The 17,438-nt window shown below is 42.7% G+C and overlaps 2 protein-coding genes and 1 long non-coding RNA gene across 3 annotated transcripts; 2 read left to right on the top strand and 1 right to left on the bottom strand.

Annotated features, from left to right (window-relative positions):
- The first annotated feature begins 569 nt into the window (after nucleotides 1-569).
- LOC136643622 (uncharacterized) lies at nucleotides 570-1,230 on the top strand. The gene is made up of 3 exons (XR_010794035.1): nucleotides 570-805; nucleotides 921-1,028; nucleotides 1,139-1,230. It is a non-coding gene; the product is annotated as an uncharacterized lncRNA (long non-coding RNA).
- Nucleotides 1,231-3,611: 2,381 nt separating this feature from the next.
- On the top strand, nucleotides 3,612-4,922 carry LOC136645311 (uncharacterized protein F54H12.2-like). Its single transcript, XM_066621545.1, has 2 exons — nucleotides 3,612-4,595; nucleotides 4,761-4,922. Exons 1-2 carry the CDS (start codon nucleotides 3,612-3,614, stop codon nucleotides 4,920-4,922), a joined length of 1,146 nt encoding a protein of 381 aa, XP_066477642.1.
- Nucleotides 4,923-9,216: 4,294 nt separating this feature from the next.
- On the bottom strand, nucleotides 9,217-17,065 carry LOC136645310 (uncharacterized). The gene is made up of 12 exons (XM_066621544.1): nucleotides 15,746-17,065; nucleotides 13,337-13,417; nucleotides 13,211-13,252; nucleotides 13,071-13,133; nucleotides 12,906-12,974; nucleotides 12,780-12,809; nucleotides 12,625-12,690; nucleotides 12,267-12,380; nucleotides 12,069-12,167; nucleotides 11,832-11,921; nucleotides 10,604-11,554; nucleotides 9,217-9,287 (listed from the first exon to the last, which is right to left on the bottom strand). The coding sequence occupies exons 1-12, from the start codon at nucleotides 15,843-15,845 to the stop codon at nucleotides 9,217-9,219; spliced, it is 1,776 nt and encodes a 591-aa protein (XP_066477641.1). The 5' UTR covers nucleotides 15,846-17,065.
- Between the last annotated feature and the right edge of the window lie 373 nt (nucleotides 17,066-17,438).

The raw sequence follows: 17,438 nt of genomic DNA, 5'->3' as shown, positions 1-17,438 counted from the left end.
TGCATAGGATGTAAAATTAAATCCAAGAAAGAGGAAGCCCACCGTTGCAGACAATGGAGTAATTTTGATAGAATAGGATTCTTTGAAGTTGTGTGTCAAAGAATCTACCTGAAGGAAATTCTGAACACTGTGATTAATATAGCTTACAGTTTTCGGTTTTTGCATCTTACTGCCACAACCGTTGATTATATTTTAAGCCTGTTTGCTAGCATGAATATCTTTCCTGACCCGTTGTCTTGGCTTAATACATTGGTGAATGGGGAGGATTACACTTACCTTGACTATGTTTATATTGTGGTTTCTAAAAAAAAGTATCAAAAGTTTCTTGCAAGAGGGCACTGCTGTCTAAGTGTTCATGACAAGTGAAGGAGATGCAAGAAAACCTTTGTATGATTTTTAAAAAATAAAATAAAATGGAAGACCCACAATGTATGTTTTTTGAGGGGGAGGAGGGTGGAATGAACCAATAGGAATAGGGTTTCAGGAACATGTCTGGGCATGCCCTGGCATGCCCCTGTATTTAAGGCCCTGGCCCGAGTGTAAAAAAAATAAAAAAATAAAAATGGAGACTATAGACGGGCAGTGCTTGGGTACAACTATCAATTTTTATAATGCTGTGGATCCGCGTAGTAATTCACTTGAATGGGGTACACACATGGATGATTTAATTGGAAAGGCCCCCTTGGAGAGTGAAGAACCAGAGCCCTGTATTGGACCTCCAGAGGGGGTTTTATACAGGGGTAGTTCTCTGCCTGACAGCCAGGAAAGTGAAGTGGATTCAGCACCCTATTGGACACAGTCCACGGTAAGCAAAAAAAAAAAATAAAAAGTGCTGTTTTTTGGGGGGAGGGGTTTTCGATATCGGGTACATGGGGTGGAGTGGTAATATTTTGCATTTTTCTTTTTTTAAAAAAAATCAGATGCGGGAACTAGATGTTGCGCCACTAGATTGGTCGGCTGATGGGGATACCAGTGAAGATATCTGGAAAGTCCCGAAGAAGACACCGCAATGGTGTCCGTGCATGTCTGTATGTAAAATTTTACGGGGGGGGGGGGGGTCTGAAATATAACTAGACACCTTGATCACTGAGGGGGGGGAAAAAAATGTGTGAGACATGATTTTGTTTGTCTTGTCTAGGAAATTGAAGAGGATTTTGGGCGCATGACTCTCAGTGAGCCGTTAGGCTGTTCGTGCCTCCCTAAAAACCCGGAGGAGGAATGAAAATAACTGTGAAGAAGAAAATAAAACAGAATTACGTTATCTGATTGTGCGCGTTTTTGTGCTAACTGGAGCCATGGAAAAGCATGAGGAAATTTTAAAAAATATATATTATACACCTGGGGCAGTCGGGAGCTTTGGAGGGGTAAACACGCTCTTTCGAGAGGCCAAAAAGCAAAGTAAATCTCTGACTCAAAAACATGTTCAGGACTGGCTTGCAGAGCAAGATGCTTACACACTGCACAAACAGCACCGAGTACGATTTAAGAGAAACAAAACGGTTGTTTCAGGAATGGATGCGCAGTGGCAGGCTGATTTAGTGGATATGCAACAGTTTTCTAAGTACAACGCGGGACACAAGTACATTTTAACAGTGGTGGATATACTTTCCAAATACGCATGGGCCAGAAGCTTGAAAGACAAATCAGGCAGGCAGGTGGCAACCGCTTTTCAACACATCTTTAAGCAGGGGAGAATACCTCGCAAATTGCAGACTGATTCTGGTAAAGAATTTCTAAACCGTACTGTGAGAGAACTATTAAAAAAACACGGCGTACATCACTTTGTTACAGGGAATGAGGTCAAAGCTGCGATCGTGGAACGTTTTAATAAAACGCTAAAATCGAGAATGTGGAGATTTTTCACAGCTAACAACACTTTTAGATACAAGGAAGTGCTACCGCAACTTATAAGCAGTTATAACCACACAGTGCATAGAACGATCAGGGTTCGACCTGTGGATGTGAGCCACTCCAATGCAGGGGCTGTCTGGAAAACAGTGTACGGAGACTGGGTTAGAGGGGGAAAAGAGGTTTCTGTGTTCAGAAAAGGAGATCATGTGAGGATCTCAAAGCTCAAGGGGGTATTTGAAAAAGGTTATGAACAAAGCTTTACCACTGAAATTTTCATAGTCAACCAAGCCAGCAGCAAGGGGAGAAGACCTGTGTACAGCTTAAAAGATTACGAGGGGGAGAGCATTGCGGGGACTTTCTATCCTGAAGAATTACAGAGAGTGAGGGCCAGAGAGGATAGGATTTACAGGGTTGAAAAAGTTCTAGCTACAAGGGGAAGGGGTAAGAAAAAGCAACACTTGGTGAAATGGTTAGGGTGGCCTGACAAATTTAATAGTTGGGTCGCAGACTCTGAACTGTGTACAGCTAAGTAGAGAAGGGGGAAAATGGCGGAAAACGATTTTTACATCACCCTTCCTAGCAACGCATGCAATAAAATATTTGATCAGAACACCAGTGCTGCCTTCACGATCCGGCTGGCGCGCTCCTTGGATCTGCCGGGGGAGTGGGAAGTGGGGTTAGCAGAGATACAATACCCTCACACCTGGGACACACTCACAGACGATAGAAAGTTTCAAATTGACGATGGCAGGACAGATTGGCTATTCACTCTACGGAGGGGATATTACGCTTCAGTACCTGACATACTGGATAATATGAACAAGGTAATAAAGAGTCATATAAATCCACCACCTGATACATCTCTGACCTATGATTCTGTGGATAGGAAGGTCTATCTTATTGCCCCGTCGCTTCACAAAATTGAAGCAGAAGCGGAACTGTCTCATATATTAGGGCTGGACACGAGTTTAACCACCAGAAAATCAACCTTCACTGCGGATATTACAGGGGGGTTTAGCACCCTGTATGTTTACACAGACATTATAGAACACCAGGTCGTGGGGGACTTTTATGTGCCTTTGTTGCGATGTGTTCCTATTCGCGGTGAGAACGGTGAACGAGTTACGGTGACTTATGATAGACCGCACTATGTCGGCGTATGCAGAGACCATATAGACAGCATCACCGTGGAGATAAAGACAGACCAGAACAAAAACGTGTCATTTCGTTTCGGCAAAGTGGTTGTGAAGCTACACTTCCGTCCCAGGAAAAACAGGATATTTTAAAAAAAACATGGTCCTTCTAAAACGCTATGGGGACCCAGCCCTTTTTACCAACTACTACAGAGTGCAGGCTGGGCACGGACTTCAAGGATTTCATGGAGCGCCTGTTATGTATGGAGCGGGGGTCGGAGGCATATTCCGAAGTCTTTTTCGAAAGGCGGTTCCCCTTTTGAGGAGGGGGTTAGAGATTATTAAACCGCACATTAAATTAGCTGCCCGCAATATTACCCGGGACGTGGTTGGAAACGTTTCTCAGGCCGTATTGAATAAAGTTATACCACAGAAGGGGTCAGGTCTGATGTACGTGAAAAGAAGGAAAGCGGTTAAACGAAAAGCATCACGAACGCTGCTGACAGGACCACCCCGTCCCTTTAAAAGAAGGGCTAAAAGTCGAAGGACTACACAGAAGAGAAAAGCTCGGAAGCCGAGGTGCAGAAAGAGAGTCCTCTCTAGAGACATATTTTAAAAAAAACAGCCATGGCTTTTATTCACGGATGCTCAGAAGAGTGTACAAAATCCGAACTAGACCTGTTTCAAATACCCCCTACGCAGACCAGCATTGAAGGAAGCGTTTATGTGGAGGTGCCTCCGTTGACGGCTGTGACGGAGTCTTCATCATTGGAGTTTTTCATCGCGGGAAATGGGGAGGATTATTTGGATTTAAACAACACTCTACTTTACTTGAGGTGTAAAATTGTAAAAGAAGATGGGGGTAACATTGATCGACAGGCAGAAGTGGCGTTGGTGAACTACCCTATCGCTTCCATTTTTAGTCAGCTGGACGTAACCCTGGGAGACAGACTCATTAGTCAAAGCAACAACTGCTATCCCTATAGGGCTTTCATCGAGTCTGTGCTAAACTACAGCGAAGATGCACTTTCCAGTCAGTTCTCTGCAGGAATGTTTTACAAAGACACACCTGGTGAACACGACTCAGCGGACATGGATGGGCAAAACCAAGGGTTTATTAAAAGAGCTGGACTGACTGCTGAAAGCAGAAAAATAGAACTCATGGGTCATCTCCATGCGGACCTCTTTTTTCAAGAAAAACTGTTGTTAAACGGGGTGGATGTGAAAATTAAACTCACACGGAGCAAAGACAGATTCTGTATGATGACTGATGACGCAAATGTCAAATACCGGCTGAAGCTTTTGACGGCGTCACTGTTTGTAAAGAAGGTGAGAGTTGCCCCGGGGGTACGGCTGGGGCATGCTGAAGCTTTGCTTACAGCCACCGCCAAGTACCCCGTGGACCGTGTCAGTATGAAAGTGTTTAGTCTCCCGGTGGGGAGTCGCGTTAGTAACCAGGAGAACCTGTTTCTGGGACAATTGCCAAAGATGGTCGTGATTGGCCTGGTGGACAACGATGCTTTCAGCGGAACCTTCAGCAAAAACCCGTTTAACTTTAAGCATTATGACATCAATTTTTTTGCTATTTACCTGTCGGGGTACCAAATCCCAGCAAAGCCGTTTCAGCCAGACTTTCAAGAAGGAAGCTGTGTGAGGGAGTACATGAGCCTGGTACACGCCTCTGGTAAGCACATGAAAGACAAGGGGCTGATAGTCAACAGAGAAGACTATGCGAGGGGGTACACGCTCTTTGCCTTCGACCTGTCCCCTGACCAGGAATGCGGCGAGCACTATTCCTTGATCAACACGGGGAACCTTAGGGCAGAAGTTCGGTTTGCCAGGCCCCTCCCACAGACCGTTAACATGATCGTCTACGGGGTTTTTGACAACATAATTGAAATAAATAACCAGAGGAATGTTCTGTTTGATTATATGTGACATGGACACTCTACAGTTAACGCGGCTGCTGTCCACTGACCCAGCCACCCGTAAGGTATTCAAGGGAGTGTTTCCTTGTGACCGGCTTCCTAAAGCGAACCAGCTACAGAGACCTGCAGGGCTGGTGGTCAACACGGACCCTCATGATCGACCGGGAGAGCACTGGTTAGCTTTGTACCTGTCAGAAGAAAACCGGGTAGAGTTTTTTGACTCCTACGGACATCCGCCAGACCATCCCCGATTCCCCGAGGCAATCATGGATTTTTTAAGAACATGTGCCCCTGTAACGACATATCAAGCAAAGCAAGTACAATACCCGGACTCTGCAACCTGTGGTTACCACTGTGTGTTTTTTCTGCGTCAGCGGTGTAAGGGGCTAACTTTCAACCAGATTCAAGAACTCTATTCCGATGATTTGCTAAGGAACGACCGCATGGTACTGCTATTTGTAAAAAAGAAGCAGAACATGTCGCGACTAGCCCCCCGGTTTTTTTATCAGTCCCAAGCTTGTGTGTCATGTAGTAAATTTCATGGGCATGGTTTTCAATAAAAAAGATACCCCTCTCTGAGGGGGGGGTTTAAAAGAAAAAAAAAGTCGAAGCAGCGTATTTTTTTTAAAAAAGTGCTTTTATTTTTTTATAAGGTCAGCCATGGTACAGAACTAGATTGTCTCTGCTTTTTAGAAGATCTTCTGGAAGACTTGGGGGTATGTTTTATTTCCGTCATGGGGCTGGGGTTTTTCAAGTGGTCCAAAGAGGTCCTGTTTCCCGGGTTGCCGACAACCGTGGATGGGATATTTAGTTCAGCCATTGCCTTCAGAAAGACATCCCATCCCTTAGGGGTGCGCACAGCTGGCAGTGCGTGGATTTGTGTGATTCCTTTCACCAAGTCCAGCATGTTGGAGCCAGGGATAGTTTCCCCTTTGTAAACAAAAGCCCCCTTTTCATTCCACGAAGAAACAGACTTGTTTTGCAGCATTTTGTTTAGTACTATCTTCGCAGGGTTTTTATATCTGACAGATAAACTGTCCAAGACTTCATGATATACCCTGTCTGGAGCTGGAGAGACATGTGTTTTGGTTGTTGTCTCAGCCGGATCTGCAGCCATTGCTGCTGGTAACGACAAGGTCAGATGTCCTTTTTCAGATTCCCCCTGTTTCACATGAGTTAGATATTTTTGAAGCAGAGCGGAATATTGTTTTGCCTTTTCATATTCCGTTAAGTCCCTTCTCTGTAAAACATTTCGCATGTCAGCATCTAAGGAACTGAGGGCTGTAGTTCTTATGTTTTCTTCTCCTGAGGAAGGATTTTTCAGTTGCTCTAACTGGTGGCTAGGTACAAGGAACATTTTTTCAGCGTGTTCCATCAACGGTTACGTAAAAGCTCTGCGACTAGGGGGAGAGCTATGCTTAACAAAGGAGCTAGAAACCCTCCAGATTGATTTACCAGCTGCTTCTTTTTTCTTAATGATAGCCGTTTATTACTCAGTTTTCTGATGAGTGAGCGGTTTTTTCTCAGTTGAGAAATCTGACTGCCAGATAAGGGAATGTTACCTTTTAAAGTGTTGAGTGCAATTTCTGAGATAGCCGAGACGAGATCGTGAGGAGCCGCGCACAGAATGGCTTTTCTCTGTCGCGGGGGGGCCTTGATAAGCAGCTGTAAAAGGGGTAGATTTCTTCTCACGCAGATAGACATGTTGCCGTGAGGAGGACGCACTTACATTTGAACGCCCTAAGGGTTAACTCATTTGCTTTTGTAAAGGGCTCCAAGTTTCTTTTTTTTCATAGTGTAGACGGCCGGCCAGTCTGGTGGGAAAAGCCCCGTCCTCAATCTGTAAGACTCAGGCGTGGAAGCGTTTAAGTCTACCATCAGATACCCATAAGGTTTTGCGGTAGCATCCTGAAAACTCTCTAGAAAGAACTGAACGTTTCCAGGGTACATCTGGCGTGCCAGTGTAACGATCTGTAGTTTGTCCCTGGGGTTTTTGAAGAGCACCATGTATTTTGCGTTTAAGGTAATGGTGCGATTGGATTTTCCCTGAAAGAAAATGTTCTGGGTGATGAAAAATATACTTAAATTACGGTGATGTACATACTTGGTAAAAACATCAGCTATCTCAGTGCTGGAAGAAGCAGAGGCCATGAGGTCATCCACGATAACAAGATTCACTTTATTTGGGGGTAGTATTTCATCATCATTAAACGTCACAGGGAGCCCCTCTATAAAACATATGTGGGGGTACTTCTGAAGGAGCTCCTTATACATAGGCTGCCAGCATGCATAACACCATACAATATTTTCAGGAACAACAGAGAGCACAGTACGCGCGTGATCCAACATGTTTTTTATAAAATACGTTTTCCCGCAGTTGCTAGGCCCTGCTAAAATGGCCGAAAAAGGGTGTTTCCACCGCACATCCATCTTAATACCCGTAAGGGAGAGTTCTGAAGTCTTTCAGAAGGACCCTCTTATCATATACGACCCTTAGTGTCTTTTTCAGACCGCCTGTTTCGATACGCCACATCTTTTTATTTCTCAGAATGCCCCTCTGCTGCAGAACAATTTCTTTAGGTCCCGTTCCATAGTCCAGAACCATCTGTTTCAGACTATTGAAATGGACCCTTTCAGAATTCTGAGCGTGGAGCGTAATGCCCTTCACTCTCATGTAAGACCTCGCGGAGGACAGTCTCAGGCCGTAGGTCTTTGGACCAGCTGACACAAACTCTGTGATGCGTTCATTTGGGGGAATCTCATTTGTCAGATCCCCTAAGTAGTCTCCTAGGGGGGGACGCCAGTCCCCCTCACGATGTACAAAGATCACAGAATCTGTGTCATGGTACAAGCACCTGTCACCCAACTGATCCAGCAAGTTGTAAAGTTCTAATCGCGCGTATGCGGTTGTAAAAGCCCCTATTAGTACATTTGTTCTACCGGACCGTGTGTACCTGTCTGATGAATTTCTCCAAGACACAGTGATTGCCTCGTCGTCAAGAATTTCAAACCCTGAAATCTCATAGGCAGGTGAAAAGGCATACTCCAGAAGCTGAGTAGGGTCCCTCACGATGGTGCTGTTCAGCAAGTTAGAGCGCTGAGCAAATTTTCCCCACAAAGAATTTAAAAACAACTTTGCTATCTGGCGCTTTGCGGGGTTCACCGCGATCTTTTGGGGGCGTAATTCAATGCCCTCTTTTTCACGATAATCAGAGATATATTGTTTCTTTTTCGCCTCATCCGTGCACCACGAGGGATAGCCCGTGGCTTCTTGTTTCTGACGTAGATGCATTTTAATGTAACCAGAAAACAACTCGTCAGATTCGCCAGGAAAATCCCATATCTCTGAAATTGCCAAGACCCTGTACCCCTTTTCCAGGGCTTTCATCACCTCAAAAGTGCACCATGTGCCTATGATGGCGCGTTCCTCATCAGAGTGACGGCAGGGTTCCTGCTGGCTCGTTTCCGCACATTTCTGGCACAAAGGGAACATGAGCTTCCCCCTCAGCCTAACCGGTAATACAGGGAAAAAGAGTCCTCTCGGGGGGAGCACTTTCATTTTCACGACACCAAAATAGCAAGACAGGGGCTTAAAGTTCTTGGTGATAATTTCAGGATGCCCCAAAGGATATTTCTTTGTTTTGTTTACATAAGGGTACAGGCTCGTGAAGTCATAATAACATATTTCCTCCCCCTCTTTGGGCTTGTAATAGAGGGTAATGGCATTTGTTCTCCCACCAAACAGCGCATCTCTAGGTTGCAGAGGTTGCGGAGGGTTTATTTCAGATAGAAACGCTTTAAGCGCTGCATCGCCGGCTAACATTGCCCTCCATTCGTGTTCCCAAATGGTAATGATCTCAAATCCCATATCTTTGATCTCATACTCCCTACGCTTGGTCTCATAATAAAGCATACGGTAGGTTGTGTTCCTGAGGGGGTTTATTTCCGTATCCTTGTAACAAATGGGACAGCCGTGATAAAAACACCCGTAAAATTCAAAAGCTATCGGTTTGCCCCCAATCACTGCGTAGCCATCCAGATAATATTCTCCTGCTTGAAATTCTCCCCCTTTCAGAGCGTGTCTGATCTCGATGGATTTTTTATGCTCCAGATACATCAGCCATTGTATAGCCGCAGAGGAAAATCGCTTTTTTATCAAGTCGTAGTTGTCCCATGGTAGAATAGCAATGGCATTGCTTTCTAAAAACATGTATCTAAACATGGCCATTGCGACGCTAGCTATGGTTAAGTATTGAAACGGATCCAGCCCGTCCCTCCCTTCCGATTTAGTCATCTGCAGGATTTCATCCCTGAACAACATACAGGCCTTCCTCAATATTTTTACATCCTGTTGGCAGTAATGCGCTAGCTCTTTCTGGAGATTAAAAATGCTGGTCTTATTTTCCTCATACCACGTGAGAAAATCTTTTTTCTCATCAGGCATCATGGTATCATACCCGTAAAATTTCGGGTGGGGGAGAGGGCCTTGGTAATCCCAGTTTTCAGCAGTGTTAAAAAAGTGGGGAAAATATCCTTTACAGCCCTCAAACCCCAAAGCCTTGGGAAGTTTCCCAAGCTTCATGGGGAGGAAGTTTAAGCTGTCGATAAATTTTAATTTCAATTTTTTAACCGTCACGCACATAAGTTTACCTCCCTGTACAATAAGTTTCACATCCATCCTTTCCTTCACCAGCTGGTTTAAGATGAAGTAGCTATCATACCCCTTTGCATTGTGTGCCAAAAAGGTGAATCCTTTGAACTTTGGGGAGATAAAAGTTGAAATGAAGTCTGAAAGACAGCCTTCGCCCTTAAACTCCCAAGTTTTCCCTTCCTTTGTCCCCATCGCGTATATATAATTGGGAAGGTGAATTCCTGTCTCCTGAGTACACTCAAAGTCAAAAAAGATATACTTGTCTGAAAGTTCAGGTTCCCTAAGAGGGGGAATGTAACAGAGATGGCCAGGTAAAGGAATACTGAGACACTCCAAGCACTTTCGTGGCTTGCATTTGTGTCTTTTAGCGACATAACCCCCACATTCTTCACACAGCCGTTTAGAGAAGCAGTCAATCTCTTTTTTGGCTGCTAACTTTTTATGGATATTTAAACAGGTCCGAGAAGGGCATATCAGTCTGCAGCTTTCACACTGCACCTCCACCTCCCTGGTACACTGCCTCCGTAAACAAAAACGACAGCGAAACCTACAAGTGTGTGTATGAGCATAAGGAGTTCCACAGATGGAGCAGTAATTTCTAGAACCAAAGAATCCTTTCATGTTTAGAATACCATAATAATGTTCATCGTGTAGCAGTAGAAAGTAGGACTTATCATGTATAAGTGGGCCCGATCTGAAAATTTCCCAGCCTTTATCACCATATAGGACAACCCCTATATTCACTTGTAAATACCTTTCAAATCTCCTCAGGTCTGATAGTAGTATTTTTTTATCAGGGGCAATCCCAACTGCTGCATACAGCTGTCTTGCCATCTGTAATAAATGAAAATCAGTATACCCTTGGCCATTTATGATTGCTAAGAGACTCCCCCCAAAGCAAAGGTTGCTGTCCTCATTATTCAGGTCAACAAGGTGTTGTCTTTTCTTTTCTATGATCTTGCTATAAAGGACAGTGCTTAACAGTCTTCGACCCCTTCCACCCCTGTTTCTGATAACAGAAACAATGAGACGCAGCAGACCATGGAGATGAACTTCTGCATTGCTCTGAATGAGATTCCCTATGTTAGCAAAAAATGATGCGGCGTCCAGAGCATTGATGTGTCTCCTCAAGGAGAAGAGGGGGTTATTTAACCCTTCTCCTTCAAGACGCAGTTGTACTAAATCCGAAGGATGTATTTCGCTACGTAATTCTCCCAATAAGTCCTGAATGTTACTGATTATGGCGTGTTCAACCAACAGGGGGTTACTTAAACGCTCCAGGTTTACAAAACGGAAGGAAAAAGTGTATCGGGAGACAGGTAGTCTCTGAGCATGCCATTCCCAGCGACCCTCCCTTTCAAGGTAGACTCTTGGTTCAGGCTCCTCCTCCTCCTCCCCCCCTGTAGTGTTCATGGTGGAATAACCGCTATCGGACACACGGGTTCGATTGGAGGAATACCCACTATCAGAATGGTCTTCAACCATATCAACACCAACATTTGGTGCAGGAACAGGTGACCCCTGGGGGATGGGAGAAAGTCCTATATCATCATCATCCTCTGAATCAGAGGAGTCCTGTGGGAAGCCTGCCCCAAACTGATTCACCCCTGCATCAAGTGGAGAGCTGTGTGGTGTCTGGCTCAGGTCCCCCTGCAGACTCTCAGGATAGATTTGGAAGTTTTTAATATTTTCTTGAAAAGAAACAAGCATCTGTTTGTCAAGCCCCTTGCCCTGAAACAACGAACACCAGTGCTTTTTTAGCTCTGAGTTCCAGTAGCTAAGCTGAGCTGAGAGTTTTCTCTCCTTCTCAATAACAGAATTCATACACTGATTCAATAACCCCCCCAATTCAAAACATTCATCTGGGTCAAGGTTTCTGGTTTTCTTCTGTTTTTTCTTCGGAGCAAAATCTTCAGATTCACTTTCAGACAAGGCAGCAGCAGGAGGACGTTTCCGGTCAAGGGATGGTCTCCCTGTAGGTGTGACAGTTCCTAGAAGGAAAAGGCATAATTTTCTTTTACTGAATGGGGAGACTACATAACTGAAATAGGCAATTTATTATCATAAGAACAGACCATAGGCCCCCACCTAGTCCTACACCCTGTATCTCACACTAGGTAAAAAAAGAGACTCCCTTGCATAGTCCACTTCTAAAATCCTGGCTTGTAACCCCCAGTGGATTTTTTCCCCTCTTAAAGGCATCCAGTCCCAAGGAGTAAAGAAATAATTTTTGGCAAATTTAGTGGATAAATTTATACAAGTGGTTACCTTTCTGGTTGGGAATAGATGCTGCATTAGAAGTGGAGGGCCCTCCATCAGCTTTTATTTGAAGAATATTTTGCACAGGCACAGTATTTCCTGAATGTAGAAAAACTATATTTTAAAATCATTTTCTTTTAAAAATCTGACATTCCTAGGAAAAAAGAGGCATCAGATTACCACACCCCAACCCAATATTAATTTTATTTTTTAGTTTATATAGGGTGGAAATGGAACAGCTGATACCTTTCTGATTCCCCGCTGTTGAGGTACTAGGTCTTGGTGACATGGGAATGTTTCTTTGGACCACATTACCAGGTGCTGGAGGCATTGGCCTTGGATTTCCTGAATGTAGACAAACCAAAATTTAAAAGCGCTAGAAAATAGTGACATAGGATTTTCCATCAAAAATATTCCTATTATGTAATTTATACAGGTAGTTACTTTTTTTGTGACTGTCCAGAGCATGTGGTTTGGACGTGCCAGGCTTTGGACTCAATGGAGATTTTCCTTGGGGTCCACTAACACCTGCTTGACTTTGCACAGACACAGTATTTCCTGAATGTGGAAAAACCAAAATTTTTTTTTTTAAAAAAGGCCTAGGATTACCTCCCCCTGTGCTGGATTTTGGTGACCCTCTAGCAACTAAAAAAGGCCTAGGATTACCTCCCCCTGTGCTGGATTTTGGTGACCCTCTAGCAACTAAAAGGATAAAAGGAAAAAAAAATGTATCGGCATATAATAAATAATAAATAATAAATAATAAAAAAAGATTTTCCTTGTTATTAATCATAAAAAATACCTCTTTTAAAAACGCCCGAACCACCACCACCACCACATCTGGCTGTGAGAGCTGAATCAATAATTCCTTTAGCTGAAATGATCAGAAATTTAATTTTATATTAAATATTTATAAATGGGCAATAAAAAAAAGGGGAGCAATAGCAGAATTTTTACCTCTTTTGAAAAGGGCGGGGGATGATTCTCCTTCAAAACAAAGAAATAAAACAGAAAAAATAATTATGATTATATATAGGATATCCACTTTCATGATTTTTAAATAAAATATGAGGTAACACATACCAGAACTGGAAGCTGAGTATAACCCATCAGAACTGGGTGGGGGGGTTAATCTGGTACTTGAAGGAAGTCCTACAGTTTTTTGTTTTTTTTAAAAAAATAAAAATGAGTAGGATCACTTTACTTATTTTAAAAAGAAACTTAATTAAAAAATATGCACAGTTTTACCTTTTCGAAATATGAAAGTCTTTTTCATACAGTCTGAATTGTCACCTGACTGGCTAGGGGGATCTGAAAAAAAAGAACCATTTTGAATTGCTCAATATTCAGAGGAAATAAAAAAATAAAAATGGAGACTGAACAAATACCTGGTTTAGCAGTTGATTCCTGCAGTGCCCCCAGAAACAGCACTAAATTTGAAACAGAAGAAGACATATAAATGTTTCTTGTAGTTTTAAAAATAATAGAATACTATTATTTAAGATGATTCTCACCATCAGATTCCTGTGAAATATTTGGTTCATCTTCCTCTGACATTCCACCAATCAAACAATTTTTTTTTTTGCACTGTACACCTGGAAAAAAAAGACAACATTTTTTGCCCTATGGCCAAAATTCAAGACAGACCCTTCATCAAATTGACACAAGGGGGCAGTCAAATTCCATGGGAAAAAGCAAAAGTCATGCACCTCACACAAAATTCAACACCTGAAAGAGAGAGAGACAGCTAGGATTTTTTAACTCCTGTCAATATTAGCCCCTGAGCACATACAGAGTGAAAAATACAAACCTTGAATAAAAACAGTCTGACATACAGATTCTGATAGAGAGAAGCAATATTTAATTCTAACAGATTCACACAGGCCCTTGCAGTGTTGGAAAATGCTCAAAACATTCCACCCCCTCCCTCCCAAAAATCAAGATTTCAAACAATTTGCACTGACCACTTGTAAAGTGTAAAGGCACACAGGCCCACATTGAATAAGAGAGGCCCCTGCTGACAGCCCCACACCACCCACCTGCCCACCCCTCCACACACACACACACACACACACACACACACACACACACACACACACACACACACAGAGGCAAGTTTCACACAGACATGTTGGTTGGCATAGTACATTCATACAAAATTATGCAGCCAGCAATACAGATGTAAGATTTTCTCAGACCAAGAATGCCCCAGAGCACTTGCAGTCTGACATACAGATTCTGACATAAAAGACATACAGATAGATAGAGAGAAGCAATATTTAATTCTATCAGATTCACACAGACCCTTGCAGTGTTGGAAAATGCTCAAAACATTCCACCCCCTCCCTCCCAAAAAATCAAGATTTCAAACAATTTGCACTGACCACTTGTAAAGTGTAAAGGCCCACAGGCCCACATTGAATAAGAGAGGCCCCTGCTGACAGCCCCACACCACCCACCCGCCCACCCCTCCACACACACACACACACACACACACACACACACACACACACACAGAGGCAAGTTTCACACAGACATGTTGGTTGGCATAGTACATTCATACAAAATTATGCAGCCAGCAATACAGATGTAAGATTTTCTCAGACCAAGAATGCCCCAGAGCACTTGCAGTCTGACATACAGATTCTGACAGAGAGAAGCAATATTTAATTCTAACAGATTCACACAGGCCCTTGCAGTGTTGGAAAATGCTCAAAACATTCCACCCCCTCCCTCCCAAAAAATCAAGATTTCAAACAATTTGCACTGACCACTTGTAAAGTGTAAAGGCACACAGGCCCACATTGAATAAGAGAGGCCCCTGCTGACAGCCCCACACTACCCACCTGCCCACCCCTCCACACACACACACACACACACACACACACACACAGAGGCAAGTTTCACACAGACATGTTGGTTGGCATAGTACATTCATACAAAATTATGCAGCCAGCAATACAGATGTAAGATTTTCTCAGACCAAGAATGCCCCAGAGCACTTGCAGTCTGACATACAGATTCTGACATAAAAGACATACAGATAGATAGAGAGAAGCAATATTTAATTCTATCAGATTCACACAGACCCTTGCAGTGTTGGAAAATGCTCAAAACATTCCACCCCCTCCCTCCCAAAAAATCAAGATTTCAAACAATTTGCACTGACCACTTGTAAAGTGTAAAGGCCCACAGGCCCACATTGAATAAGAGAGGCCCCTGCTGACAGCCCCACACCACCCACCCGCCCACCCCTCCACACACACACACACACACACACACACACACACACAGAGGCAAGTTTCACACAGACATGTTGGTTGGCATAGTACATTCATACAAAATTATGCAGCCAGCAATACAGATGTAAGATTTTCTCAGACCAAGAATGCCCCAGAGCACTTGCAGTCTGACATACAGATTCTGACATAAAAGACATACAGATAGATAGAGAGAAGCAATATTTAATTCTATCAGATTCACACAGACCCTTGCAGTGTTGGAAAATGCTCAAAACATTCCACCCCCTCCCTCCCAAAAAATCAAGATTTCAAACAATTTGCACTGACCACTTGTAAAGTGTAAAGGCCCACAGGCCCACATTGAATAAGAGAGGCCCCTGCTGACAGCCCCACACCACCCACCCGCCCACCCCTCCACACACACACACACACACACACACACACACACACACACAGAGGCAAGTTTCACACAGACATGTTGGTTGGCATAGTACATTCATACAAAATTATGCAGCCAGCAATACAGATGTAAGATTTTCTCAGACCAAGAATGCCCCAGAGCACTTGCAGTCTGACATACAGATTCTGACATAAAAGACATACAGATAGATAGAGAGAAGCAATATTTAATTCTATCAGGTTCACATACAAATTCCAAGGCAAGGAGAGCAATATGCTTACCAAATGAAGTGCAGCCTTCTATTTTTGGAAGATCTACTGACACACACAATAAGGTGTCCCCTTTTATAGGAAAAATCTCTGTACCCTCACATCTGGACATTCCAATTAGTTTTTTCTTCCCAGGCCCATACAATAAACAAAAAATGATGGTAAGTTAGTATGTTTTTATTTTCACACCATAAATCTTAAAAGAAGTCACGTAAAAAACAGACCCCAAATTCTGTTTCACATGTCAAAAAATTTCCAAGTTATTGGAATGCAATCATTCAGGATTAACCCATTGACCTGTATCTGGTTTTTGCACGTGTAAAAAACCACACAGGTCAAAAAATTGATATATTTCGAAGTTAATGGAATGCAATCATTCAGGATTAACCCATTGACCTGTATCTGGTTTTTGCACGTGTAAAAAACCAGACACAGGTCAAAAAATTGATATATTTCGAAGTTAATGGAATGCAATCATTCAGGATTAACCCATTGACCTGTATCTGGTTTTTGCACGTGTAAAAAACCAGACACAGATTCTGATTCCCAGTCTCATGGAATATAAAATAGCTGAAATTGTTTTCCCATATAAAAATGTGTCTGATCAGCTTCTGATTTTCAGTCCTTTTTTTTTTAGTGTAACCCCTATGTGAGCAGGTTCTATTCTCCCATGCCCCCCAAGCCCATGTCTTCTAAAATTCAATTGAAATAAACCCCCCCTTGTAAGCAACAAACACACAAGACCTTGTAAAAAAATTTGATTTTTTATTTCCATACATAGAACAATAAGCAATCCCCTCTCTCACTTGTCTTCTCTCTACTTCTAAAATTCCATTGAAAGCATCATTTCCCTAGTCATGCAAGATCTGCAATTTATTCCTAAACATGCACATTTTTTTTTAAAATAAGCATTCTCTCTCTCTACTTTTTTTCCCTAGTCATGCAAGATCTGCAATTTATTCCTAAACATGCACATTTTTTTTTAAAATAAGCATTCTCTCTCTCTACTTTTTTTCCCTAGTCATGCAAGATCTGCAATTTATTCCTAAACATGCACATTTTTTTTTAAAATAAGCATTCTCTCTCTCTACTTTTTTTCCCTAGTCATGCAAGATCCATATATTAATATTCCATTCCACTCCATTATTATTCCAATAATATTACATCAGATAAAACCAAAAAGATTTGGCTTTGACCACTCTTTCAACAGAAAAAAGAAAAACACGATCTTGCGGCTGAAGCAGATTAGCAGCTATTTTATGGGGTTCAGATTCAAATTTATATACATGATCCAATAAAGACATAACGTATTCAGGAAATTCCTGCTTCATCTCCAGACATCCTAATGAAAATGCAATACAGATACACGTGTGCAACAGACTTCTAATGTCCAATTTCTTCATAACCCTGCGCAGCATGTCTCGAATAAACTCCTGAGTCCAGTCCAAGCAGACATGGGCGTCCTGGTTTGGGGCCTTTGTTTGACATCCGTCACAGGACACTTCGAGAAATTTTGATACACAATACTTCACTATGGTGAACAAACTTGCTCTCAGCACACTCTTTGTGATTCTCTGCCTTGTCTGTGATGTCAGATTTTTGTTCTGTCTGTCCAGCGGGAGAACCCCTAAAATGTTCCGTAGCGTTTTGAAAGCGTCTTGGTTCACATCCTTCTTTGGAATAGCCTACAAAAAAACACAAATAA

This window comes from Tiliqua scincoides, chromosome 3 (genome assembly GCF_035046505.1).
Source record: "Tiliqua scincoides isolate rTilSci1 chromosome 3, rTilSci1.hap2, whole genome shotgun sequence".
NCBI lineage: Eukaryota > Metazoa > Chordata > Lepidosauria > Squamata > Scincidae > Tiliqua > Tiliqua scincoides.
Note: the sequence above shows the minus strand (reverse complement) of the source record. Positions and strands in the feature narration are given on the sequence as shown.